The following is a 26,864-nucleotide window of genomic DNA, read 5'->3' on the forward strand; positions in this document are numbered from 1 at the left end:
TTTTTAGGTTTTTTATTTTCAGTGAGTCCTGCTGGCAACAGGCTCACTGCATCGAGGGACTTAGGGGAGAGAATTTCAACTCACCTGCGTGCAGGATGGATTGGATTCTTAGGCTACTGGACACCATTAGCTCCAGAGGGAGTCGGAACACAGGTCTCACCCTGGGGTTCGTCCCGGAGCCGCGCCGCCGACCCCCCTTACAGACGCTGAAGATTGAAGGTCCGGAAACAGGCGGCAGAAGGCTCTTCAGTCTTCATGAAGGTAGTGCACAGCACTGCAGCTGTGCGCCATTGTTGTCACACACTGCACACCAGACGGTCACGGAGGGTGCAGGGCGCTGCTGGGGGCGCCCTGGGCAGCAATATATAATACCTTTTATGGCAAAAGAATACATCACATATAGCCATTAAGGCTATATGTATGTATTTAACCCATGCCAAATGTCTAAAACTCCGGGAGAAAAGCCCGCCGGAATAGGGGGCGGGGCTTATTCTCCTCAGCACACAGCGCCATTTTCCTGCTCAGCTCCGCTGTGAGGAAGGCTCCCAGGACTCTCCCCTGCACTACACTACAGAAACAGGGTAAAACAGAGAGGGGGGGCATATTTTGGCGATATTTTTATATATTTAAGCGGCTATAAGGAACAACACTTATATAGGGTTGTTCCCATATATATTATAGCGCTTGGGTGTGTGCTGGCAAACTCTCCCTCTGTCTCCCCAAAGGGCTAGTGGGGTCCTGTCTTCGATAAGAGCATTCCCTGTGTGTCTGCTGTGTGTCGGTACGTGTGTGTCGACATGTATGAGGACGATGTTGGCGTGGAGGCAGAGCAATTGCCGATAATGGTGATGTCACCCCCCAGGGAGTCGACACCGGAATGGATGGCTTTGTTTATGGAATTACGTGATAATGTCAGCACATTACAAAAATCAGTTGACGACATGAGACGGCCGGCAAACCAGTTAGTACCTGCCCAGGCGTCTCAGACACCGTCAGGGGCTGTAAAGCGCCCTTTACCTCAGTCGGTCGACACAGACCCAGACACAGACACTGAATCTAGTGTCGACGGTGATGAAACAAACGTATTTTCAAGTAGGGCCACACGTTATATGATCACGGCAATGAAGGAGGCTTTGCATATCTCTGATACTACAAGTACCACAAAAAGGGGTATTATGTGGGGGGTGAAAAAACTACCTGTAGTTTTTCCTGAATCAGAGGAATTAAATGATGTATGTGATGAAGCGTGGGTTAACCCAGATAGAAAAATGCTAATTTCAAAAAAGTTATTAGCATTATACCCTTTCCCGCCAGAGGTTAGGGCGCGCTGGGAAACACCCCCTAGGGTGGATAAGGCGCTCACACGCTTATCGAAACAAGTGGCGTTACCGTCTCCTGATACGGCCGCCCTCAAGGATCCAGCTGATAGGAGGCTGGAAACTACCCTGAAAAGTATATACACTCATACTGGTGTTATACTGCGACCAGCCATCGCCTCAGCCTGGATGTGCAGTGCTGGGGTCGTCTGGTTGGATTCCCTGACTGAAAATATTGATACCCTGGATAGGGACAGTATTTTATTGACTATAGAGCAATTAAAGGATGCTTTCCTTTATATGCGAGATGCGCAGAGAGATATTTGCACTCTGGCATCGAGAGTAAATGCGATGTCCATATCTGCCAGAAGGAGTTTATGGACGCGACAGTGGTCAGGTGATGCGGATTCCAAACGACATATGGAAGTATTGCCGTATAAAGGGGAGGAATTATTTGGCGTCGGTCTATCGGATCTGGTTGCTACGGCAACTGCCGGAAAATCCACTTTTTTACCTCAGACCCCCTCCCAACAGAAAAAGACACCGTCTTTTCAGCCGCAGTCCTTTCGTTCCTATAAGAACAAGCGGACAAAAGGACAGTCATATCTGCCTCGGGGCAGAGGAAAGGGTAAGAGAGGGCAGCAAGCAGCCCCTGCCCAGGAACAGAAGCCCTCCCAGGGTTCTGCAAAGCCCTCAGCATGACGCTGGGGCCTTACAAGCGGACTCAGGAACGGTGGGGGGTCGACTCAAGAATTTCAGCGCACAGTGGGCTTGCTCACAGGTGGACCCCTGGATTCTACAGGTAGTATCTCAAGGTTACAGGTTGGAATTCGAGAAGTCTCCCCCTCGCCGGTTCCTAAAGTCTGCTTTGCCAACGTCTCCCTCGGACAGGGCGACGGTATTGGAAGCCATTCACAAGCTGTTTGCTCAGCAGGTGATAGTCAAGGTACCCCTCCTACAACAGGGAAAGGGGTATTACTCCACGCTATTTGTGGTACCGAAGCCGGACGGCTCGGTAAGACCTATTCTAAATCTCAAATCTTTGAACCTGTACATACAAAAATTCAAGTTCAAGATGGAGTCACTCAGAGCAGTGATAGCGAATCTGGAAGAAGGGGACTTTATGGTGTCCCTGGACATAAAGGACGCTTACCTGCATGTCCCAATTTGCCCTTCACATCAAGGGTACCTCAGGTTCGTGGTGCAAAACTGTCATTATCAGTTTCAGACGCTGCCGTTTGGATTGTCCACGGCACCTCGGGTCTTTACCAAGGTAATGGCCGAAATGATGATCCTTCTACGAAGAAGAGGCGTATTAATTATCCCTTACTTGGACGATCTCCTGATAAGGGCAAGATCCAGAGAACAGCTGGAAGACGGAGTAGCACTAACCCAACTAGTGCTGCAACAACACGGGTGGATTCTGAATTTTCCAAAATCTCAGTTGACCCCGACGACACGTCTGCTGTTCCTGGGAATGATTCTGGACACGGTTCAGAAAAAGGTGTTTCTTCCGGAGGAGAAAGCCAGGGAGTTATCCGAACTTGTCAGGAACCTCCTAAAACCAGGGACAGTGTCTGTGCATCAATGCACAAGAGTCCTGGGAAAGATGGTGGCTTCTTACGAAGCGATTCCATTCGGCAGATTCCACGCACGAACTTTTCAGTGGGATCTGCTGGACAAATGGTCCGGATCGCATCTGCAGATGCATCAGCGGATAACCTTATCGCCACGGACAAGGGTGTCTCTTCTGTGGTGGTTGCAGAGTGCTCATCTGTTAGAGGGCCGCAGATTCGGCATACAGGACTGGGTCCTGGTGACCACGGATGCCAGTCTGAGAGGCTGGGGAGCGGTCACACAAGGAAGAAACTTCCAGGGAGTATGGTCAAGCCTGGAGATGTCTCTTCACATAAATATACTGGAGCTAAGAGCGATTTACAATGCTCTAAGTCTGGCAAAACCCCTGCTTCAGGGTCAGCCGGTGTTGATCCAGTCGGACAACATCACGGCAGTCGCCCACATAAACAGACAGGGCGGCACAAGAAGCAGGACAGCAATGGCAGAAGCTGCAAGGATTCTTCGCTGGGCGGAAGATCATGTGATAGCACTGTCAGCAGTATTCATTCCGGGAGTGGACAACTGGGAAGCAGACTTCCTCAGCAGACACGATCTACACCCGGGAGAGTGGGGACTTCATCCAGAAGTCTTCCACATGATTGTGAACCGTTGGGAAAAACCAATGGTGGATATGATGGCGTCCCGCCTCAACAAAAAACTGGACAGGTATTGCGCCAGGTCAAGAGATCCTCAGGCAATAGCTGTGGACGCTCTGGTAACACCGTGGGTGTTCCAGTCAGTGTATGTGTTCCCTCCTCTGCCTCTCATACCAAAAGTACTGAGAATTATACGGCAAAAGGGAGTAAGAACGATACTAGTGGCTCCGGATTGGCCAAGAAGAACTTGGTACCCGGAACTTCAAGAGATGCTCACGGAGGATCCGTGGCCTCTACCTCTAAGACGGGACCTGCTTCAGCAGGGACCGTGTCTATTCCAAGACTTACCGCGGCTGCGTTTGACGGCATGGCGGTTGAACGCCGAATTCTAAAGGAAAAAGGCATTCCGGAAGAGGTCATTCCTACACTGGTAAAGGCCAGGAAGGAGGTGACTGCACAACATTATCACCGCATTTGGAGGAAATATGTTGCGTGGTGTGAGGCCAGGAAGGCCCCCACGGAGGAATTTCAACTGGGTCGATTCCTACATTTCCTGCAAACAGGATTGTCTATGGGCCTCAAATTGGGGTCCATTAAGGTTCAAATTTCGGCCCTGTCGATTTTCTTCCAGAAAGAATTGGCTTCAGTTCCTGAAGTCCAGACTTTTGTAAAAGGAGTACTACATATACAGCCCCCGGTTGTGCCCCCAGTGGCACCGTGGGATCTTAATGTAGTCTTGGATTTTCTAAAATCCCATTGGTTTGAGCCGCTCAAATCGGTGGAGATGAAGTATCTTACATGGAAAGTAACCATGCTACTGGCCCTGGCTTCAGCCAGGAGAGTATCAGAATTGGCGGCTTTATCATATAAGAGCCCATATCTGATTTTCCATACGGACAGGGCAGAACTGCGGACGCGTCCTCATTTTCTGCCTAAGGTGGTGTCAGCGTTTCACCTGAACCAGCCTATTGTGGTGCCTGCGGCTACTAACGAGTTGGAGGATTCCAAGTTGTTGGACGTGGTCCGGGCATTGAAAATATATATTTCAAGAACGGCTGGAGTCAGAAAGTCTGACTCACTGCTTATATTGTATGCACCCAACAAGATGGGTGCTCCTGCTTCTAAGCAGACGATTGCTCGTTGGATTTGTAGCACAATTCAACTTGCACATTCTGTGGCAGGCTTGCCACAACCTAAATCTGTCAAGGCCCATTCCACAAGGAAAGTGGGCTCATCCTGGGCGGCTGCCCGGGGAGTCTCGGCATTACAACTCTGCCGAGCTGCTACTTGGTCAGGGGCAAACACGTTTGCAAAATTCTACAAATTTGATACCCTGGCTGAGGAGGACCTTGAGTTCTCTCATTCGGTGCTGCAGAGTCATCCGCACTCTCCCGCCCGTTTGGGAGCTTTGGTATAATCCCCATGGTCCTGACGGAGTCCCCAGCATCCACTTAGGACGTTAGAGAAAATAAGAATTTACTTACCGATAATTCTATTTCTCGTAGTCCGTAGTGGATGCTGGGCGCCCATCCCAAGTGCGGATTGTCTGCAATACTTGTACATAGTTATTGTTACAAAAAAATCGGGTTGTTATTTGTTGTGAGCCGTCTGTTCAGAGGCTCCTACGTTTGTCATACTGTTAACTGGGTTCAGATCACAAGTTATACGGTGTGATTGGTGTGGCTGGTATGAGTCTTACCCGGGGTTCAATATCCTTCCTTATTGTGTACGCTCGTCCGGGCACAGTACCTAACTGAGGCTTGGAGGAGGGTCATAGGGGGAGGAGCCAGTACACACCATGTGATCCTAAAAGCTTACTTTTTGTGCCCTGTCTCCTGCGGAGCCGCTATTCCCCATGGTCCTGACGGAGTCCCCAGCATCCACTACGGACTACGAGAAATAGAATTATCGGTAAGTAAATTCTTATTTTCTCTAGCATCCATAAGGGATATTGGGGGAATCTAGTACGATGGGGTATAGATGGGGTCCAAAGGAGCCGGTGCACTTTAAATTTCTTCACTGGGTGTGCTGGCTCCTCCCCTCTATGACCCCTCCCAGCCCTCAGGAGAGGATGCCTGATATGTCATCCCAGCTCACTGCCAATGTACAGAAAACTCAGCTACTACAACAAGCTGTTGCAGACTTGGCTGCTAGGGCAGATGTTGCATAGCCCTCCCCCCCATTCTCATGCAGGACCACAGAAGCGGGGTTTACCTGCTCTGCTCTCTGGTTCAGATGAGGAAATACAGGAGGACTTCGTCATAGCAGTCGTTTTTCTTTACACAAAACAAGCCTAATGTCACTTTCCCTGATTCTGCAGTGTTAGATGAACTATTCAAGTTAGCCTGGAAAAATCCAGACAAAAAATTCCAAGTGTCAAAAAAGGTTTTTGCGCACTTTCCCATTTGCTCCTGAAGGCAGGAACTTTTGGGAGGAACCCCCAAGGGTTGACATATCATTATCTCGACTGTCTAAAAAGGCGGTGCTGCCTAACCCCGGCTTCTTTACCATAAAGGTTCCTGGGGACCGAAAAATAGAGACTACACTAAAATCTATTTACATTGCAGCAGGTGTATCGCAAAGGCCGGTCATAGCAGTCATAGTGGGGCAGTATGGATGGTGTAATGGTTAGCATTACTGCCTCACAGCACTATGGTCATGGGTTCGATTCCCACCATGGCTCTACCTGTGCGGAGTTTGTATATTCTCCCCGTATTTGCATGGTATTCCTCTGGGTACTCCAGTTTCCTCCCACAATCCAAAAATATACTGGTAGGTCAATTGGATCCCAACAAAAATTAACCCTAGTATGAATGTGTGTACATGTGGTAGGAAATATAGATTGTAAGCTCCACTGGGGCAGGAACCGATGTGAATGTCCAAATATTATCTGTAAATCGCTGCGGAATATGTGTGCGCTATTTAAATAGCTGGTAATAAATAATAGCTGGATGACCCATGACATTCATACGTGGGCTACTCAGATTCAGGAGGGTCACTCCGGGGCTCTCCTCAAGCACATTCAGGACACTACACGGGTCCTGTGTGACTCCCTCCAGGAGATGGGAAATATTAATGCTAGGACTTCTGCCATGGCAGTGTCGGCGCGCAGGGCTTTGTGGTTGCGTCAATGGATTGCGGACGCAGAATCAAAGCGCAGTGTGGAATCCCTCCCCTTTTCAGGGGAATGGCTCTTTGGGGTTGAGTTGGATACGTGGATTTCCAAAGTAACGTCTGGGAAATCCACGTTTTTCCCTTCTGTGGCCGGCGAGACAATCCTACACAGGGCCGTCTGTGCAGTCCTTTCGGTCTAACAGATTTCGAACTTAGGCCAGAGGTACCTCAAATGCAACTAGAGGCACCAAAAGTAAGTCAAGAAAACCTGCAAGCACCAGCTCTCAGGACCAGACCACCAGTTCTGCTTCCACTAAGACCTCAGCATGACTGTGCCCACCCACCCTGAGGGGATCTCAAGGTGGGAGCTCGACTGCGTCACTTCAGCCGCGTCTGGGAGGCTTCCTGCCAAGATACCTGGGTCAGGGATCTCATTTCTCAGGGCTACAAGTTGTAGTTAGACGGTGCTCCTCCCCAACGATTTTTCAAATCAAGCTTACCAGCTTTTGAGGATATACAGGTTACGTGGCAACGGGCCATCCAAAAGTTGGTCCAGTCCCACGTCATTGTTCCAGTACCAATACCACAATGAGGCAAGGGTTATTACTCCAACCTGTTTGTGGTACCGAAACCGGACGGTTTGGTAAGGCCCATTTTGAATCTCAAGTCCTTGAACCCTTACCTGAAGGTTTTCAAGTTCAAAATGGAATCCTTTGGAGCAGTGATTGCGGGCCTGGAGGAACAGGAATTCATGGTCTCCCTGGATATCAAGGGTGCATACCTTCATATTCCGGTTTGGCCACCTCATCAAGCGTACCTGAGGTTTGCCCTCCTGGACGATCACTACCAGTTCCCTGCCCTTCGGCCAGTCCCCAGCTCCGAGGGTATTCACAAAGGTGATGGCGGAGATGATGTTCCAAATCCGGGTCCAGGGGGTCAATGTGGTCCCTTACCTGGACGATCTTCTGATAAAAGCAAGATCCAGGGAGCTTTTATTGCTCCATATCAACCGCACTATCCATCTTCTGTCACACCATGGGTGGATCCTCAATTTACAGAAGTCCCACCTGGAGCCAACTCAGCGGCTCCTGTTCCTGGGGATGTTGTTGGATTCTGTGGTACAGAAGGTGTTCCTACCAGAGGACAAGGCGAGAACACTTCAGGAGATGGTCCAAATGGTGCTCAAACCTACTCGTGTCCATCCATCTTTGCATACGATCCAATGTGGGAGGTTCCATGCTAGAACATTTCAATTGGATCTCCTGAGCAAGTGGTCCGGCTCACATCTTCAGATGCACCGGCTAATCTGTCTGTCACCTGAGGCAAGGATTTCCCTCCTGTGGTGGTTACAGTCCTCCAATCTCCTGGAAGGCCAGAGTTTCGAAATTCAGGATTGGACCCTCCTCACGATGGATGCGAGTCTGAGAGGATGGGGAGCTGTCACACAAGGGGCGCAGTTCCAGGGCAGGTGGTCAGCCCACGAAAGAAAGCCTCCTTCCGTTCAACATTCTGGATCTTTGGGCGATCTACAATGCTCTGCTTCAGGCCTCTCCTCTGCTCAAGGATCACGCGATCCAAGTACAGTCGGACAACGCCACAGCAGTAGCATGCATCAATCGACAAGGAGGGACAAAAAGCAGAGCCTGCAGGTGAGAGATGTCAAAGATACTGCTCTGGGTGAAAGAAATGCAAGAGCCATGTCAGCAATCTTCATTCCGGGTGTGGACAACTGGGAAGCAGACTTCCTAAGTCGTCACGATTTCCACCTGGGGGAGTGGGGACTCCACATTTAGGTGTTCCAGCAGATCATCCACCGCTGAGGGTGCCCACAAATGGACATGATGGCTTCTCGACTCAAGAAGAAGCTTCACTGGTATTGCTCCCGTACCAGGGACCCTCAGGCAAGGGCAGTGGATGCACTGAAGCCGCCTTGGCCTTACCGGCTGGTCTACCTGTTTCCTCCGATTCCTCTGCTCCCAAGGGTGCCCAAGCAAATCCGAAATGAAGGAGTCCAGGCAATTCTGATTGCCCCGGATTGGCCTCGGTGGGCGTGGTACGTGGATCTTCTGGACATGTCTGTCAAAGACCCTTGGCCTCTACCACGAAGAAGAGATCTTCTTCAACAAGGACCTTTCATCTACCCGGACTTGCGGCGACTTTGTTTGACTGCATGGAGGTTGAGCGGAACATCCTAGCTCACAAGTGCCTTTCCTGCTGAAGGTTGTCTCTGCATTTCGCCTGAATCAACCTATTGTAGTCCCGTCCAGTTCTGATTCTTCTGCTCCTACGTAGGCATTGGATGCTGTGCGAGCCTTGAAGATCTATGTCAAGTGAACGGCTCGGATCAGTAAGACAAATTCCTTGTTCGTGCTCTATGATGCGCAGAAAAAGGGTTGTCCTGCTTCGAAGCAGTCCATTGCTTGTTTGCTTAGATTTACTATCCAACAGGCCTATGTGTCGGCAGCCTTACCTGTTCCTAAGTCTCTGAAGGCCCACTCTACAAGATCGGTGGATTCTTCCTGGGCTGCTGCTCGTGGAATCTCGGCCTTGCAACTGTGCCGAGCTGCTACCTGGTCGGGGAAGAACACTTTTATTAAGTTCTACAAGTTTGATACCCTGGCCAAAGAGGATACCCAGTTTGGGCACGCGGTGCTGCAGAAGTCTAGATTCCCCCTATATAATATCGTACTAGATTCCCCCTATATCCCTTATGGATGCTAGAGAAAATTGTATTTTAATTACCTACCGGTAAATACTTTTGTCGTAGTCCATAAGGGAGATTGGGCGCCCGCCTCAGTGCGTTGACTTTTCTGCAGGTTCTCTTTTATGTGTTTACCTGTTCAGCTGTTGCTTCTGTTACCAGCCGTTGCTGGTTGTTTATATGTTAGTGGTGTGCTGGTATATAAATCTCACCACTCCTTTGTTTTCATGTTCCTTCTCTCATATGTGTCCTTTCTCCTTCGGGAACTGTTTTACCTATAACTGCCTGTGGGAGGGGGCATAGAGGGGAGGAGCCAGCACACAGTGAAGAAATTTAAAGTGCACCGGCTCCTTTGGACCTCGTCTATACCCCATCGTACTAGATTCCCCCAATATCCCTTATGGACTACGAGAAAAGGATTTACCGGTAGGTAATTATAATCGTATTTAAGTCACCTGTGCTAAAGCATGGATATCCTTAAAACCTGGACTGTAATAGCGGAGTTTGGGAAATTCTGGCTTAGACCATTATTTGACCTTCCTTTGCTGTTTGTGAACCCATTTTGTTCTTTGTTGTGGCTTGTGACATTGGTCTCTTCAGTCAATACTGAATTATTTCAGAAAAGCCTTTCAGATAATCAAATCTGTCAAAGCATTATTATTATTGACTCATCCCAACAGCCATAATTTATTTTATTTTTTTCATTTTGCATTACCATAATCATGTGGAGTTTATTTACAAAGTGTTTGGTTCTAAAGCTCAGTGCTTCTGATCATGTTTATGCTCGAAATTTAAAAGAGAAGTGCTTTTACTAGCTGTATTTTACTTGTAAAAGCATTCCCCTTTTACATTTCAGGCATAAACACAATCAGAGGCGCTGTATTTTGTGGAAACCGAAGCTTCGTAAATAAACCCCTATGTCCCAAGCTCATAGGGGAGAATCTGTTCCCATAACATGGGTAATCCTAAACTTCTGGCCTGCAGTGCGCGTGCTCCTTTTTTTTTTCTTTTTCTTTTTTAGTTTTGGTGTCCAAACCTGCCTGACCAGTGGGAAACCTTCCCACGTGTGTTGTAAATCCTTGCACCACTAATTAAAAGCTACCCATTACTGCATGGGATAAAACCTTATCATGGTGTCTGTGTTGCCTAATTGTATTTTTTTGCTACCCTTAATCTGTTACCTGTAATCAGCTACTAGTTGATGACACATACCATAGCCACTTTTTTCTGTACTGATTGCTCTTGCTTATACAGGCATTTCTAAAAGTTTATAAGGGTTGCTGAAAGCTTTATAGGGGAATGGGATTTGTCATTTGTTTTACCCTACCTCATAATAGGGAGTGAAGTCTGGCAGTCTAGCCATATTACTACTAGTTTGTGCAGTTTACTTCTACATGAATGGCAATGAATCAATAGAAACATTCCTTTCTGGCTTGTATGAAGTTAGTAAAAAGGATGACTGGTTACATGTCACAGTTGTACGATGAAAATTACTGTGTTTGAATTTGGGTTTTTCTGTTTGTTCCTTTTGTGCACAAGTAAACCATAAGCACATATTTACATAGGCTTGGCTACTGTACTTGTAATAAGAGCTATTTGTGTCAGTTATTTATGTGCACCTCGTAAGGCCAAAGCTAAGTGCTTAAGGAGGATTAAGGCAGAGCTCCACACTAAAACGCATTGCATATAGATAATGCTGTGTATTCGCATGAAGCCATGGGGATCCCCCCCCCCCCCCCCCCCTCATTTCTTGAAAGTGCAGTGCTAATTAAGTTACTTGCACATTTTTGTAGCTCCATAAATATTTTCGTCTGTGATTAATTTAACACCACAGACGGTTTTCTGCAGGTTTTTTTGTGCTGATTATAAAAGTGTTGTTTATTGAAATTCCTGTTGAATTAGATGCTTCACAGGCTTAATATTGACAAGTGACACACAATGTTGATTATTATAAAAAAAAAACTTTTGTACGGACCATTCTACATTGATAAGTGATGCTGTGATGAACATGATAAAACCAGTCATTGTTATGGTGGGTACACACTCTAGGTGATTTTGTAAACCATATCGCTCATTTTTACCCTCCTGAGCGATTATTGTTTACAGCAGGGGCGGCCAACCAGTCAGTGACCAAGAGCAAAAAAACCTTGTTAGGTACGTCAAAGAGCCGACATCGAGCCGAAGGCGCCCATGCAAAAATGGAATGTGGCCTTGGGCCTGCTAGACCACGCCCCTGGTATAAAATACATTGAAAAGGCCAGAACGACATAAAATAAAAAATAAACGTCAGATCCATTGAAAAAGCCACTTTCACATCAAATAATTTAAAAAGCCAGATTCACATAATAAACTTAAGTTCCCACATGTGTCACTCCAGCCAGCTCCGCATGTGACACTCCTGATAGCACCCTCCTATGTCACTCCAGCCAGCTCTCCATGTGACACTCCTGCTAGCACCTTCCTATGTCACTCCTGCCAGCACCCCCCATGTCACTCCAGCCAGCTCTTCCATGTGTCACTCTTGCCAGGACCCTCCTGTGTCACTCCAGCCAGCTCCCCATGTGACACTCCTGATAGCACCCTCCTAAGTCACTCCAGCCAGCTCCCCCGTGTCACTCCTACTAGCACCCTCCTGTCACTCCAGCCAGCTCTCCATGTGACACTCCTGCTAGCACCCCCCATGTCACTCCAGCCAGCTCTCCCATGTGTCTCTCCTGCCAGGACCCTTCTGTGTCACTCCAGCCAGCTCCGCCTTGTGTCACTGTAGCCCATCCTCATGTGTCACTAAAGTTCCCCCACCAAGTCGTGCCATTGCTGCAGCCCCTAATGTGTCCTCTGTTTGCTGGTGGGTGTCTCGCCTCTAGTATCTGGCTCCTTCAGTTTTCAGTCCCTGTAGTGCTGCTGCATGTCTGGCTGGAGTGTAGCAGTTTCTGTATCTGTTGTGGTCTCATGATTTAGAGTGTTGGGAGCCACATTTAAATAAAGAAAGAGCCTCATGCGGCTCAAGAGCCACTGGTTGGCCACCGCTGGTTTACAGTATCGCCCAGTGTGTTTGATGCCACGATGGCCGGCATGTGCTCCCGGGGGTCGTTATCGACCCCCTGCTGTCGCCAGTACATGCAGCTCAATCTGACTAGATCATCAGATGCTGCATGTTCTGGTCGGCTGGGGCATGACTGGCCTAATTCAGATCAAATTGCAGCAGCAAATTTGTTAGCAGTTGGGCAAAACCATGTGCACTGCAGGTGTGGTAGATATAACATGTGCAGAGAGAGTTAGATTTGGGTGGGTTATTTTGTTTCTGTGCAGGGTAAATACTGGCTGCTTTATTTTTACACTGCAATTTAGATTTCAGTTTGAGCAGACCCCACCCAAATCCAACTCTCTCTGCACATTTATATCTGCACCCCTGCAGTGCACATGGTTTTGCCCATTAGCTAACAAATTTGCTGCTGCGATCAGATCTGAATTAGGCCCGACGTCACTATGCGATATCGCATTGTGTGTATGCACTATGTCGGGGGCTCGGGAGGGGAACAACTATGTGTTATTGATCATAGAGTGTATAGCATAGTGTGTACCCGCCATTAGTAAACAGGCACTTAAATCTCCAAGCTAGCCACACCTCATCAAATATTTTTATTTTGAAACCATTGTAGTTCCATGAAGTCATAGCAGTGTAGACTAGAGACACCTGTTACAGTCTAATTGTGATAATTAAAAAGCAATCTGTTTCTTCAAGTACAATTACGGTTTACATCTGGCAAAGAAAAATCAGTTGTGTGCATTAATGACGTTCGAAGGATCCTGAAACTGAATGAAACCTTATGAATGAACAATGTCCACATAATCCAGTCACATCTGATTACATTGCATCTTTTCTTACCTCTGTGTGTTCTTTCACATTTGTTTTAAACAATGAAATCTGCATATATATTTGCACATTTGTTCATAAGTTTTGCACTTTGGGGGAATTCAGATTTTCTAGGGCGCTATTCAATTGTGTTACCAATGGACGCGAGTGCTTTCGGTATCCATTACTTGTTCGTCCCAAATACATTGCGTTTAGCGTTGTAAATCGGTTAAGCCTGTGCTAAGTATTGTGAATGCTGCAGAAACATCAGTTTGGACATCCAAAAGCCCACCTTTGAGTGTACTTCTGTTCGTCACCTCAGGAAAGTGCGAGCTGAGATAATGGGCCCTCGCACCCATCTGCAAAACATTTAAATAGCTCCCGTTGGATGCCCATTACTTACAGACACCCACAAATTCAGTTTCCCCCTTTCATGTGAAAGCTGCTAACTCGCAGATATACATCCTAGGAGTCTTGCCAGTTGAAAATATGCTCTGACCCAGTCTTATGGCTATAATGACTTGCCACTTATCAGTCACTCAGGTCTTTTCAACCGACCATATCATCTGCATTTAACAAGTTGACTGTAAGTACCAAATGTCATCTTACTGCCTGACCTTGACATGCGTTGTTCATTACTATTAATGGGAAGCGGTCACCATACTGCTAGTCGGGATCCCGGACGTCACAATGCAGACATCGGAATCCCGACTAGCGGTGAAATCCCGGCGCCACAGGCTTTTCTCCCTCCACGACACCCATACAGGGAGAATAAATGCTGTGGCGAGCGCAGCGAGGCACACAGTGCCCGCAGTGTGGCGAGGCCGCAAGGGGCTTGCAAGCGATCGCCCTCTCCCCCCCTCCCCGCTGGCATACTGGTGGCCGGGATCACATACTGATCCCCTATTAATTTATTATTAAGATAATCAATGTCATTCTTTTCCTATGGGAGTGGTGATAATCTTTTGGCTCTTGTATATATTATATCTCCATAGTACCTTGTATTTCTTTTTAGTAGTTACCTTTTGAATTACATTAAACCTGAAATGTACACCCTAAAAAAAAGTAAATCAATTGATTTTATATTCAAATGATAAGCAGAAAATATGAATTTTGACCTCTGTAATGACATATAGAAGGTTACAGTGCATTATGCAGCCGCCTGCTTCATCAAGATGCACAGAAATACATAAAAATGTGAAAGTGTCTTTCGGAAATAAGTCATCTGGTTTAGGAATGGTTGCTAGCAGCTTCTTATGTGCTCTTGTTGATAATGTTTGGCTAATGGTAAAAATAAACCCTGTGCATACTAGAGACTGCCAATAAATATTTAAAACCTAACCTTTCGTATGTAGTACAGGAAGTCATCAGCAACCATGAATATCATTCATTCTCTTTAAAGAATGTAATTAAATTATAATATTTAGCACTTGTTCTAATTTGATGTCGATCAGAACTCTTCTTACGTTTTTATTAAAAATAGAGGCTTGTGCTCCCAGATAATAACAAAACTGCTTCTAACACCTCGCAAGTGTTAATTTGCAATTTAGAAAACAGGCTATGTTGAATATGTATTGGAGCTCTCCCTTTGCATATTTTCTTTAAGTGTTATAAGATGCCTCTGACAGACTGTTTTTGTCTTAACTGGTGATGACAGGTGGAAATTCATACTTAGCTGTCATCACTCAAACTGAAAATTAGCCCGGCTGTCTGCTTCAATCACTTGGTCATAGAAGAAGCTGCAAAGTTTTATAACTGACAAACTCCATTGTACGTGGAGATGCATTTTATTGCTTTCCATGAGCATCTTCAGCAGTTGTGATAATGCTGTAATTCTACCTTAATTATAGTAATTTAACAAGGCATCGCTCCTCCCATAGAAGTGTTTACGGAGATATCTTAATGGTTGTAATTAACAGAATGCAGAAAATCTATTTAAAAGGGCTTCTTGAAGAAATTGTGGATGAGCAGTTTATATGTTCTGCCCAATGTTACTATTTTACAGATGGTCGCTGTTTGAGCTGGGAAGTGTCATGTTTGTTATCCCTTGTTTCTCACTTACTGTAGTATCAGATGAGCCTTTTGTAACGCCCCAATTTTCTCAGTCCTCTTTAAAAATGTAAAAGTAAAAACTCTGTCCTAGAGCGTACGTATGGGTCTTGGTATGTATTTGCTTAAACTGCGCCAGCTGAAAATGCTGGTGGTCTGCAGCTGAAAAGGTCTCCTAATGCTGAACGTTTCCAGGACAACCTTCATCCCTGAGAGAAACTAGCCCCAGCAACTACTGACTTCAGCTGTTACTGATCCAGCCACCGGTGTGAATGAATAAAGGAATGACTTCAAGCCACAGACCGCCTTTAAATGCAACTATAATTATTTGTAATGTGATACTCCCTGTTGGATTCTTCCCTTGATATCCAAAATGAATGTGATATATTGCGGTCTAATGGATAGTTTTCTGTTCAGTGCCCATTACTGCAGCTTTAATAGTGCTACTTCTTATTTGTGCGGACGTATTCTATATAAGTTGGTTTTCAAATTATCAGTCACATGTTGAATTTGTCATCTTTTGTTCCATGGGAATTATTACACGTCATTAGAATTTTGTTTGAGTCAGGATAAACAATTGGGTATATGAAGTGTTAAGCAGAAAGATATTAGAAGGTTCCCTGCCTGCATGGGTTAATGAGCTTTTGCCCCACTACATACATTTCTATGCTTTTGTCCAAACCCTAATTCATGGTAACCAGCCACTGGCGTAATAAAATGCATGACTTTTTTTTTCTTTTCTTTTTTTCCTACCTTGTCAACCTATCCAGAACAGGTCAGGCTCCAGGCAGCTTATTTACAGAAACGTCTATTTGTGTGTGTTTGCGTTATTTTCGTCTGGAAGCAATGAGCTGTTCATTGAGATTTAATTGAAGCACGTCATAATGTAACAAAAGAGACTAATTGGTTTGAAAATCCATTGTGGTTATATCTGAATGTATCTCTGCTAGTAAATAAAACTAATTTACTATCCAGAAATGTAATACCGTTTTATAAGAACCTAAATGACCCTCTGGAATAACCCATCTCTCAGAAAATACGTAATGTAAGGAGAGATGAGGTAAGCAGCTCATCCAGCAACCAAATAACCTATTGCTTTATGACACAAGCTTGCAGTGTTCTCTGCCTGCATTCTTCTGAAGACCTAGATCCTTGTTTACACCTTTCTGCTTTTAATACAGTGAATGCATGGATCACACCTTTGGTTAGTGTCAGTGCTACCATTAACACCATAGCTTTCCAAGATGTTACTGTTGTAACATTTTAGACTGTTCGTGTATTACCACGCACTAAATTACACTGGTAACTGCACAACACAAGAAAAGTGAATGTAAAACGAAATGATAAAAAAAAAAGTTGAATGTGTCTGAAGCACTCATCTTGATGCGTTTTTATCCATTTTCCACATCACGTGTATGACTGAGAGGGAAGTCAATTTGCCGGTTGTCAGGAGACCAATGCCGGAATCCCGACACCCGGTGAAATACACACCACCACCCGAGGGGGGATATAACTTATAACCCGGAGCGTTGCGAACCCGCGTGGGGACACACTGTGCTCCCCGCCGGTATTACGGTTGTCGGGATCCTGGCATCAGTCTCCTGACCGCGAGGATCCAGACAGCCAGGATATTGATCCCAATGAGACCTTGTCATGTGTGGAAGTTGTGCTAGCCTCATCTAGAGAGACCTAAAATTAGCACTAAACCTTTCCTGTAAAACATGCTTATTTCTAAAAACTGTTTCACAGGGAAATGGTTGTGATGCCGTAATCTGACTGGCTAACATGGGCATTTACCAGTGTTCTAGATGCTGTCGGCATCGCCACATCCTGTAATATACATCCGTTTTGTAAAGCTTCTTTATTGTTGGATATATCTTTTTAGAGTCATTGTTCACAGACTCTGGTGATTTTGTTTTTATGATGTTGCTGTTTCATACACTGTATAAATTGTATTTTCCAGGGTGACCAGGGGGGTCTAAGAACATTGCAGAAGAGATGGACGACATTTCTCAAAGCCAAACTGATTTGTCACTCACCAGACAACAATTTAATTTTCAATGTTGTCAATGATGTTTTTATTCTGAAACCACCACAAGTAAAAGAGCCAGTAATCTATGGAGTATTCACATCTCATTTGTAAGTAGAAATGATAATATTAATATATTCTGACTACTTTTCCTTGTGTATAATACAAAAATGAATGTGCAGATATAGCCCTACTGTAAGGATGTTTGTGCTGTACTATGATTTTGCTATTCACATAGTATTTATTTTTTTGTTGGAGCTTAACCTCCTCAGTCTTTCTCTTAATTTAGTGGCAAAATTTCTGCTGCAAAATAGACAAAAGACTAAACTTGCTTATAGGGAGTTACTCAGCTTTGTTAGCAAACCAAAAAAAAGCACACGAATGGGCAAAACCATGTTGCACTGCAGGTGGGGCAAATGTAACATGTGCAGAGTTAGATTTGGGTGGGTTATTTTGTTTCTGTGCAGGGTAAATACTGTCTGCTTTATTTTTACACTGCAATTTAGATGTCCGTTTGAGCACCGCACCCAAATCTAACTCTCTCTGCACATGTTACATCTGCCCCACCTGCAGTGCAACATGTTTTGCCCATTAGTGTGCTTTTTATGTTTGATAACAAACCTGAATAATGCCCACAGCTTGCACAAAAGGATATTAACAAATGGTCTATTGTATTATAACTTTCCCTGTGCTAGGCACAATTTAGTAATTCCTTTTTTTGTTGAAGTGTCTAATAGGCGTCATTAATGAAGTATTTCACCTTGTGAGGGCTCACTTTTTGGCTGTTCAGAAATTCCCTATATATTATAGTAATTCATGTAAAGTTTACAGAGTATATGCTATACAATATACAAGCAGTTCCTTCACATCCTCATTCTGTATGTGATGCTGATGCACCTACAAGAACGAACCCTCTACATTTTTAAAGACCTATTTGGAGATGTATGCAGTTTTATCGGTTGGTTAAGCATTACATTTCACTTACACGCTTTGTAATTGAAAAACAATTGCGCAATAAACATCTTATGCAATCTCCATTTGTTATTAAAGGAACAATGTCGGCATGTCAGCAGTGTGTGCATACAGTGTATCTGCTGTGGAAGACATCTTTGCAAAAGGAAAGTACATGCAGAGTGCAACGGTGGAACAAGCCCACACCAAGTGGGTGCAGTATAATGGGGAAGTGCCAAAACCTCGCCCGGGAGCTGTAAGTTTTGTTTTCTGTAATTACAGGAAGTGTTGCTTTAATAAGCAGTGTGCTTGACTGCTATAATTAACTATACATCACTGTGGCTTTATTACTTATATTACATGGAGGAACCTTTTTCATGTGGAGTACAATTAGGCCCGGATTTATCAAGCCTTGGAGAGTGATAAATTGCACGGTGATAAAGTACCAACCAATCAACTGCTGCCTGTCACTTATCAAACACAGCCTGAGACATAGCAGTTAGGAGCTGATTGGTTGGTACTGTATCACCGTGCAATTTATCACTCTCCAAGGCTTGATGAATCTGGGCATTAATATGAATGTAACATTGTGCTTTTAAACATTTTCTCTTGTGAGGTATTACCGGGTGAAGAAGTTTTACCTGGTAGTTTGACGATAAACACAGGTCCTTTTTCTGTGTGAAAGGGTCAACTCTGGTTGAAATTCCCGGGTTTTCGACCCAGGAATTTTCCAGGGTAGGAGACCTGGGAATTTCGCCCTGGGATGATCCTTTCGCACAGACAAAATACCGGTGTTGATCTGCAAATTACCGGGTACAAATTCTTGACCTGGTAATTTGCTTGTCTGTGTGAAAGAGACACTTTTTTTGCAAAACGACCCGACACTGAAATGCCAGGTAAAAGCCGGGATTTTCAGACATTTCTGTCTGGAAAGGGTATTAATAACACATTACTAATTCCGGGCATGCATGGTCGTATAAAACGCCTGTCAGACCAATAGGCATTTTTTCTGACCCTGCCGATATCCAAGACATACACTGTGAGATGTCATGTGATATTGGCGCCCCCCTTCCCGGGGAGGAGACATTCCCCATTCCTTCCCATGTGAAGGAGCAAGGAAATATCAGTTGGTCGGCCGCAGTAGAACATACTTGGCCCGATGCAGCCGACCCTACACTTGGAAATAGTGCATCCGGAACCATGCTGGACAATCCATCATGCCTGAGTGATCAATAGTTTTGTTAACCAGACCAATATAAAATACACTTACTATTGTGTTTGTCATGTAATAACAAGGTCTGCTGTTAATTTACCAGAATACACAGGAGCCAGAGCGAACATGTCTGTTTAAGTAACACAAAAACAAATAGTTTTAAATGTGCCCCAATTCCTGTATTAAACTATGCTTGACTTCACAGGTGACGTTATGAAGAGCAGGCGTGTGTGCCAGCTGAATGTTGTATGACCTGGTTAACGTGCTTTATTTAGACTGGTTTCTGAGAACATGCTTATCCTTCTCCTCAGATCTTTCAGAGCAGCGCTCTCACACATAGGCCACTACAGGAGTGCATGAAAAATGCATAGCTTTCTGATAAATTGAGCAGCTCTCAGTTAGTGTGTAATTCTGGTATTCTATCTATAAACGTTGTCCTGGTGCATTGTAGAAACGGCAGACTTCTCTTCAGCTGGGTGCACACTGGAGCAATGTTTATGGAGGATGGAACGATCACTGTTCCGTCCTTTATTAGCGTATATGGTGTCGCTAACAATATCGTTAGGTTTGATGTGCAGCACATCAAACCTGACGTCGCTAGCGATCGCAGACACCCACATATCGGGCATACACACCGCCCAACATGGCGCCGAATTGAGCGATATGTCGGTCTGATCAGCCGCGTCAGACCACATATAGCTCAGTGTGTACCCAGCCTTAATGTCCACACTAGTTAAAATTAATTATTATTCATTAAATCTAGTAATGTAGCATAATGTTTTAGGTTCCGAAGTGAAGATACTGTTTTACCCGCAACTTGATATGTATGGAGTTTTACATTTGGTGCATGGAAATGTTATTTTCCCATGCTGGAAATCGTTAATTGGAAGACTGTTAGCAGCTCACTAGTGTATGATGTAAAAATATCACACTCTGAAAAACAAATCCGAACTTGCAAGAAGAATATTTTTGGAATACATATCCATGGTAATGAAAAGAAAATGTTCTCTGCGTTCTCTAGACAGCTGTGCAGGCTTTCATCCTAAGTAACACGTATTTGCCTTCTATATTTCAGTGTATAAACAATGAGGCTAGAGCAATGCATTACAACAGCTCACTTAACATGCCAGACAAGACTTTACAGTTTATTAAGGACCACCCTCTGATGGACGACCCTGTGATTCCTATTGGAAAGAAACCCAGGCTAGTGGTCCACAATGTGACCTACACACAGATAGTTGTGGACCAGGTCAAAGCACTGGATGGCAACACTTACGATGTCATGTTTATCAGTACAGGTATATATTTTTTACATTTTTTTCTTTATGGGTATTACTGGCAGATGTAAAGTTTCTTAGAACTGCCTTAGTTTCTCATTAATAAACATTTGACAAAGACAGATCCAGCCTAACTATGACCCTTCTCCAGCAATAGAAAACACCTTGCCCCGGTGCCTACCAACAGATACTGCAGCAGTGGCACTCAGTGCCCTTACAGATCAAGACGGTATTGGCCCACTTTTAATTCCAAATTAAAATCAGGCTGATGTTTTCCGAATAGGTTTACTTTTACCACTTGCCAAGACATCCATTTAAGTAGGCTGACCATACTATCCCTTTAACCTGGGACACTCATGAATTACTCAGGTTCTGTGGCTGGCTGACTAAAAGCCTGCATTACCTGCAACACCTGGTTTTAAGCAGCCACAGAACCTGTGTAATTCACGAGTGTCCCAGGTTAAAGGTATAATATGGTCAGCATACCGATCGTTCGGATTCCGGCTGTCACAGTGCCGATGCTGGGATCCCGACAGGGCCATCATACTGCTGCTGGTATACCGGCGAGGTAGGTAATCCACGACACCCATAGAGGGAGAATAGAACCTGTGGCAAGCGAAGCTCGCCCCCCTGCAGGCATTCCACTGCTCGGGATGCCTAGCCTTCAGCATCCCCGGGGGCGGGATCTCCTACCGATCCCCCATTTAATACCATGCTGGTATACACAGTTATGCTGGCCTAGATATAACTGCCCAAAGAGACAACATGTTAACAGAATGCATAGATACTATTACTACTTGGCACATCAATTTTTAATGATACATTTACAACTTTAATAATCTGGATTGTATTAAGTACAGACCTGAACACTGATACACAAACTTGCTCTGTTGCCATGGTTTCATACACAAGCTTGCTCTGCTGCCATGGTTTTTTCTTACCTTTATTGTTACATTGTTTCCTAATTGGACCCTACACTAGACCTGTGTTACAGCTTTAGCTGAGTTCAATCCACCTTTTTTTTTACTTTATATTTTATTTAGATTAACATACAGTATATATTTAAGTAACTAAATTTCATTTTTCATTGTCTTTATGTAGATAAAGGTATGTTACAGAAAGCAGTCAGCCATGACAATGAAATGCGAATAATTGAAGAAATATTGCTATTTCCTGACCATCAGTCAGTCCAGACACTGCTCATTTCAGACAAGCAGGTAAAACTAACACTTTTTGTTTTCTAGAGACCAACCCCCCCCCCCCCCACACACCCCCCCCCCCCCCGCCCCCCCCAAAACATTAGGTGTGACTTGCAAATGCTGCAGCACCAGGACAGAAGAGGACTGGGAACAGGGGACAATTATAGCAGACTGTGAGGGGGTGGAGCAGCAGCCCTGATGACCTGACAGTTGCCAAATCCATTTATTTGTGTCCTGTATTTTGTTTGTGTGTTGTGTAAAGGTGACATGAATAACTGATGCACTATTCATGGTCTGCCCTCTAGCTTATATTTTAAATAAGACCTTGATTAAGATACCCTGACTCTCATGGACCTTTTTCTTACCTTTTCTCTGAACTCCCTTTAAATGGTGTTAACTCACTAGAGTTTATAAAGGATGAGTGTGAGAAAATACCTCACTAATAGATGGTTGACAATGAACACCCAATCTACTCTAATGAAACTACCCTAACAGTTGCCGCCAGTGAACTTCTCACCACCAAATGTATGGGTCACTTCTACCCTTCCTTCTTGGTTTGTCTGCCTCTTATGACACTGTTCACCATCCTCTCATCCTTCAAATGATCCATTTCATGGGCCTCCACAATTGTGTACACTTGGATCTCCTCCTACCTATCTTACCAATCTTTTTTTAGTATAAACTCTATCTCCCCTTCTATTCCTCTACCTGGAGGTGTCACCCAAGGGTCTTTGTCCCCTTCTATTCTCTCTACACCTTCTTCATTGGAAATATCATCAGCTCCTTCGGCCTCCAATACCACCTTTTTTTTCTGATGACACTTATAGTTACCTTTGCTCCCCTGACCTTTCTCCAGCTATCTTTGCTTGTGTCTCAAACTACTTTTCTACCATTTAATCCTGGATGTCTGTGTACTTCCCGAAACTTAACATGGCTAAGACTGTATACCTTTTTTTCTCTTCCGTCCTAGAGCACAGGTTCTCAAATTCGGTCCTCAGGACCCCACACAGTGCATGTTTTGCAGGTAACCCAGCAGGTGCACTAATTACTCACTGACACATTTTAAAAGGTCCACAGGTGGAGCTAATTATTTCACTTGCGATTCTGTGAGGAGACCTGCAAAACATGCACTGTGTGGGGTCCTGAGGACAGAGTTTGAGAGCCTATGTCCTAGAGGATGCTGGGGTCCACATTAGTACCATGGGGTATAGACAGGTCCACTAGGAGCCACTGGCACTTTAAGAGTTTGAGAGTGTGGGCTGGCTCCTCCCTCTATGTCCCTCCTACCAGACTCCGTTTAGAAAATGTGCTCGGAGGAGCCGGTCACAGCTAGGGGAGCTCTCCAGAGTTTCTCTAGTAAAAGTTTTTTTTAGAGTTTATTATTTTCCCTGCTTCAAGGGACTATGGGGGGGGGGGGGGGGGGAGTAGTGTCCGCCCTGCGGGGTCTGAGCCACTATCTCCGCTGATAGGACACTGAGCTCCTGAGGGGATCTATCGAACGTTCGCCGCCACAGGGGATTGCTCACTCCAGCAGCATGCCGCCACCCCCTTACAGAGCCAGAAGATCAGTGGCGAGTTAGTCACCGGCCCCCCTGGCAAGCGGGGAGCCGGTGTGAAGATGGCGGCAAAGGGGTAGGGAGCACAGTATTAACTGCGCTCCGGGGCTTAGCCGTACATGGTGCAGCACTGTGAGGGGCGCCCTGAGCCAGCGCCTACACCCTACACTGTCCAGCAAGCCTGTCAGGGTCCCAGGATCACTGCCAGCACAATTCCTCAGGCCAGTCAGAAGAGCGGGAAAACAGCGCCATGAAAGGGGGCAGTTTGGTCAGGCTCTGTCCCTATTCCTGCAAAATCTCCTAGCATGTTCCCACAGAACGTGCACTTGCCCAAATCATGCAAGATGACACGGATACCAATTCTGATACTGCAGACGGTGATGGGGAGGTTTTTGCGTAACATACAGGATTCCGCGGGGTTCATGGTGCAATCCATGAAGGACCTGGGAACGCTGACTGCACGGATATTTTTGCAGATGCGGAATCCAGGAGAAGTGTGGAGAACCTACTCTACACAGGTCAGGCTCTATTTGGGGAAGCGTTGGATGCGTGGATTTCCATGGCAACCGCGGGTAAGTCACCTTTCCTTCCCTCTGCTACACCTTCTACGAAGAATTCATTTTCTTCAGCTGTCCTTTCGGACTGCTAAGGTAAAAATGTCCAAGCCTCCTACCACTTTCTTTAGAGGTGGTCGGGCAAAAGCCAAAAAGCCTGCACCCGTTGGCTCCCAGAACCAGAGACCTGCTTCTGGTTCCTCAAAATCCTCAGCATGACTGTGGACCTCAAATCCTGGAGGACGGGCTGGTGGGCGCGAGTGTCAGACGTTTCAGACACGTCTGGGTGTCGTCCGGCCTGGATCCCTGGGTACAGGATATTGTGTCCCAGGGGTACAGACTGGAGTCTCATGAACTCCCGCCTCACCGATTCCTCAAATCAGGCTTGCCAGCTTTGCTGACAGACAGGGCTATCCTACAGGAAGCCATCCTAAAATTGGAAAAGTCACAGGTCTTTGTCCCAGTCCCACCTCATATGCGAAACAAGGGTTATTATTCAAATCTTTTAGTGGTACTAAAACCAGATGGTTCGGTCAGACCAATTTTGAATTTGAAATCGTTGAACCCTTACCTGAGGGTGTTCAAATTCAAAATGGAGTCTCTCAGAGCAGTGATTTCAGGTCTGGAGGAGGGAGAATTTCTGGTATCCCTGGATATCAAGGATGCGTACCTCCACGTTCCGGTTTGGCTGACGAACCAGGCTTATCTCAGATTTGCACTGTTGGACAGACACTATCAATTTCAGGCACTGCCATTCGGCCTCTCCACAGCACCGAAGGTGTTCACCAAGGTGATGGCGGAGATTATGGATCTCCTCCGCAGACAAGGGGTGAACATAATCCCATATCTGGACGATCTGCTGATAAAGGCATTGTCCAGGGAGAAGTTGTTGCAGTCCATTGTTCTCATGACTCATCTCGGGGAACACGGTTGGATCCTGAACCTTCCAAAATCACACTTGGAGCCGACCAGGAGGTTGTATTTTCTGGGAATGATCCTCGACATGGAAGTGCAGAGGGTGTTTCTCCCTGAGGAGAAAGCATTGGTGATACAAACAGTGGTCCAGGATGTCCTGAAGCCAGCCCGGGTTTCGGTTCATCAGTGCATTCGCCTTCTGGGGAAGATGGTGGCCTCTTTAGAGGCTCTACAGTACGGAAGGTTTCATGTTCGGCCCTTCCAACTGGATCTCCTGGACAAGTGGTCGGGATCTCATCTACACATGCGCCAGAGAATACATCTGTCACCGAAAGCCAGGATTTCACTCCTCTGGTGGCTACAACTACCTCACCTTCTGGAGGGCCGCAGGTTCGGGATTCAGGACTAGATCCTTCTAACCACGGATGCGAGTCTCCGGGGCTGGGGTGCAGTCACTCAGGGGGTAACCTTCCAAGGAGGGTGGTCAAGCCTGGAATCTAGCCTTCCATAAACATTCTGAAACTAAGAGCCGTCTACAACGGTCTTCTCCAAGCGACCCATCTTCTGCGTGATCGAGCCATTCAGGTGCAGTCGGACAATGTACTGAGGGTGGCCTGCATAAACCGACAGGGTGGAACGAAGAGCAGAGCTGCAATGCCAGAGGTAACCAGAATCATCCTCTGGGCAGAAAAACGCGTTGGCGATGTCAGCAGTCTTCATTCTGGGAGTAGTCAACTGGGAAGCGGACTTCCTCAGCAGTCACGATCTCCATCCAGGAGAGTGGGGGCTCCATCCGGAGGTGTTCCCGGAGGTAACCGAGAACAAGAGTTCGGGCAATCCTCATTGCTCCAGACTGGCCAAGAAGGGCTTGGTACGCGGTTCTTCTGGATCTACTGCTGGAAGAGCTGAGGCCTCTTCCTCTTCGGGACCTGTTGCAACAGGGGCCGTTTGCTTATCAAGACTTACCACGGCTATGTTTGACGGCATGGAGGTTGAACGGCAGATATTAGCTCGGAAGGGCATTTCGAACAAGATTATTTTTACCCTGATGCAGGCTAGGAATGTAGTAACGTCTAAACATTAACATCATATTTGGAAAAAATATGTATCTTGGTGTGGTTTTAGTATTGTTTAGCCATTGCTGATGTTTCAAGCTAGTTAGCTTGGTTTGCCTTGTGTGTGAGCTGGTGTGAATCATGCCACTATCTGTGTAAAATCCTTCTCTGGAAGTTGTCAGTCTCCTCGGGTACAGTTTCTAGACTGAGTCTAATAGGAGGGGCATATAGGGAGGAGCCAGCCCCCACACTCAAACTCTTAGAGTGCCAGTGGCTCCTAGTGGACCCGTCTATACCCCATGGTATTAATGTGGACCCCAGCATCCCCTACGGACTGCGAGAAATTTTTTACCGGTGGGTAATTAAAATCCTATTCTCCACACCACCTTGATCACCCCCCCTACTTTCCTCTTTTGTCCCTCATGCCTGCTGCCTTGGTGTCATCCTCTTTGCTCTGTCATTCTCTACTGATTTTCAGATCATCTCTTAGTCGTGTCGCTTCCACCTTTTGACTAGATCTGAGATTCAGCCTTTCCCTACCCTAGTTTCTACTAAGACTCTTATCAATGCGCTCATCTTCAGCATTGACTACAGTAAGTGTCTTCTTTCTGGTCTGCCTCTATGCCACCTCTCGTCTCGCCAATCTATCCTTTAAGCTGCTGTTCCTCTCATTTTCCTCTTTCTGACACACAGCACCTGCTGCCACTCCCTGCAAACTCTTAACCTATCTCCATCGGAATCCAATTTTGTTTGACATTGAGGTTTTTTTCTGTGTGGGTTTTTTCATAGAACAGACTGCTGCCTCACCCCTACTCTAGTCACAAGTCTCGTGACTCCCTTCTCCCTGAAATACGCTTCTTCGCCATGTC

The 26,864-nt window shown here is 45.8% G+C and overlaps 1 protein-coding gene across 8 annotated transcripts in view; it reads left to right on the top strand.

Moving 5' to 3' along the window:
• The window catches only part of SEMA4D (semaphorin 4D), a 182,747-nt gene that overhangs the window by 99,455 nt on the left and 56,428 nt on the right, over positions 1 to 26,864 (top strand). For all 8 annotated transcript variants that reach the window (XM_063913699.1, XM_063913701.1, XM_063913700.1 and 5 more), the window contains 4 exons: positions 17,210 to 17,385; positions 18,326 to 18,482; positions 20,515 to 20,737; positions 21,818 to 21,933. In XM_063913699.1, the coding sequence (XP_063769769.1) occupies positions 17,210 to 17,385; positions 18,326 to 18,482; positions 20,515 to 20,737; positions 21,818 to 21,933 (672 nt within the window). The remainder of the gene's footprint in view (positions 1 to 17,209; positions 17,386 to 18,325; positions 18,483 to 20,514; positions 20,738 to 21,817; positions 21,934 to 26,864) is intronic.

Source organism: Pseudophryne corroboree, chromosome 1 (assembly GCF_028390025.1).
Source record: "Pseudophryne corroboree isolate aPseCor3 chromosome 1, aPseCor3.hap2, whole genome shotgun sequence".
Lineage (NCBI taxonomy): Eukaryota > Metazoa > Chordata > Amphibia > Anura > Myobatrachidae > Pseudophryne > Pseudophryne corroboree.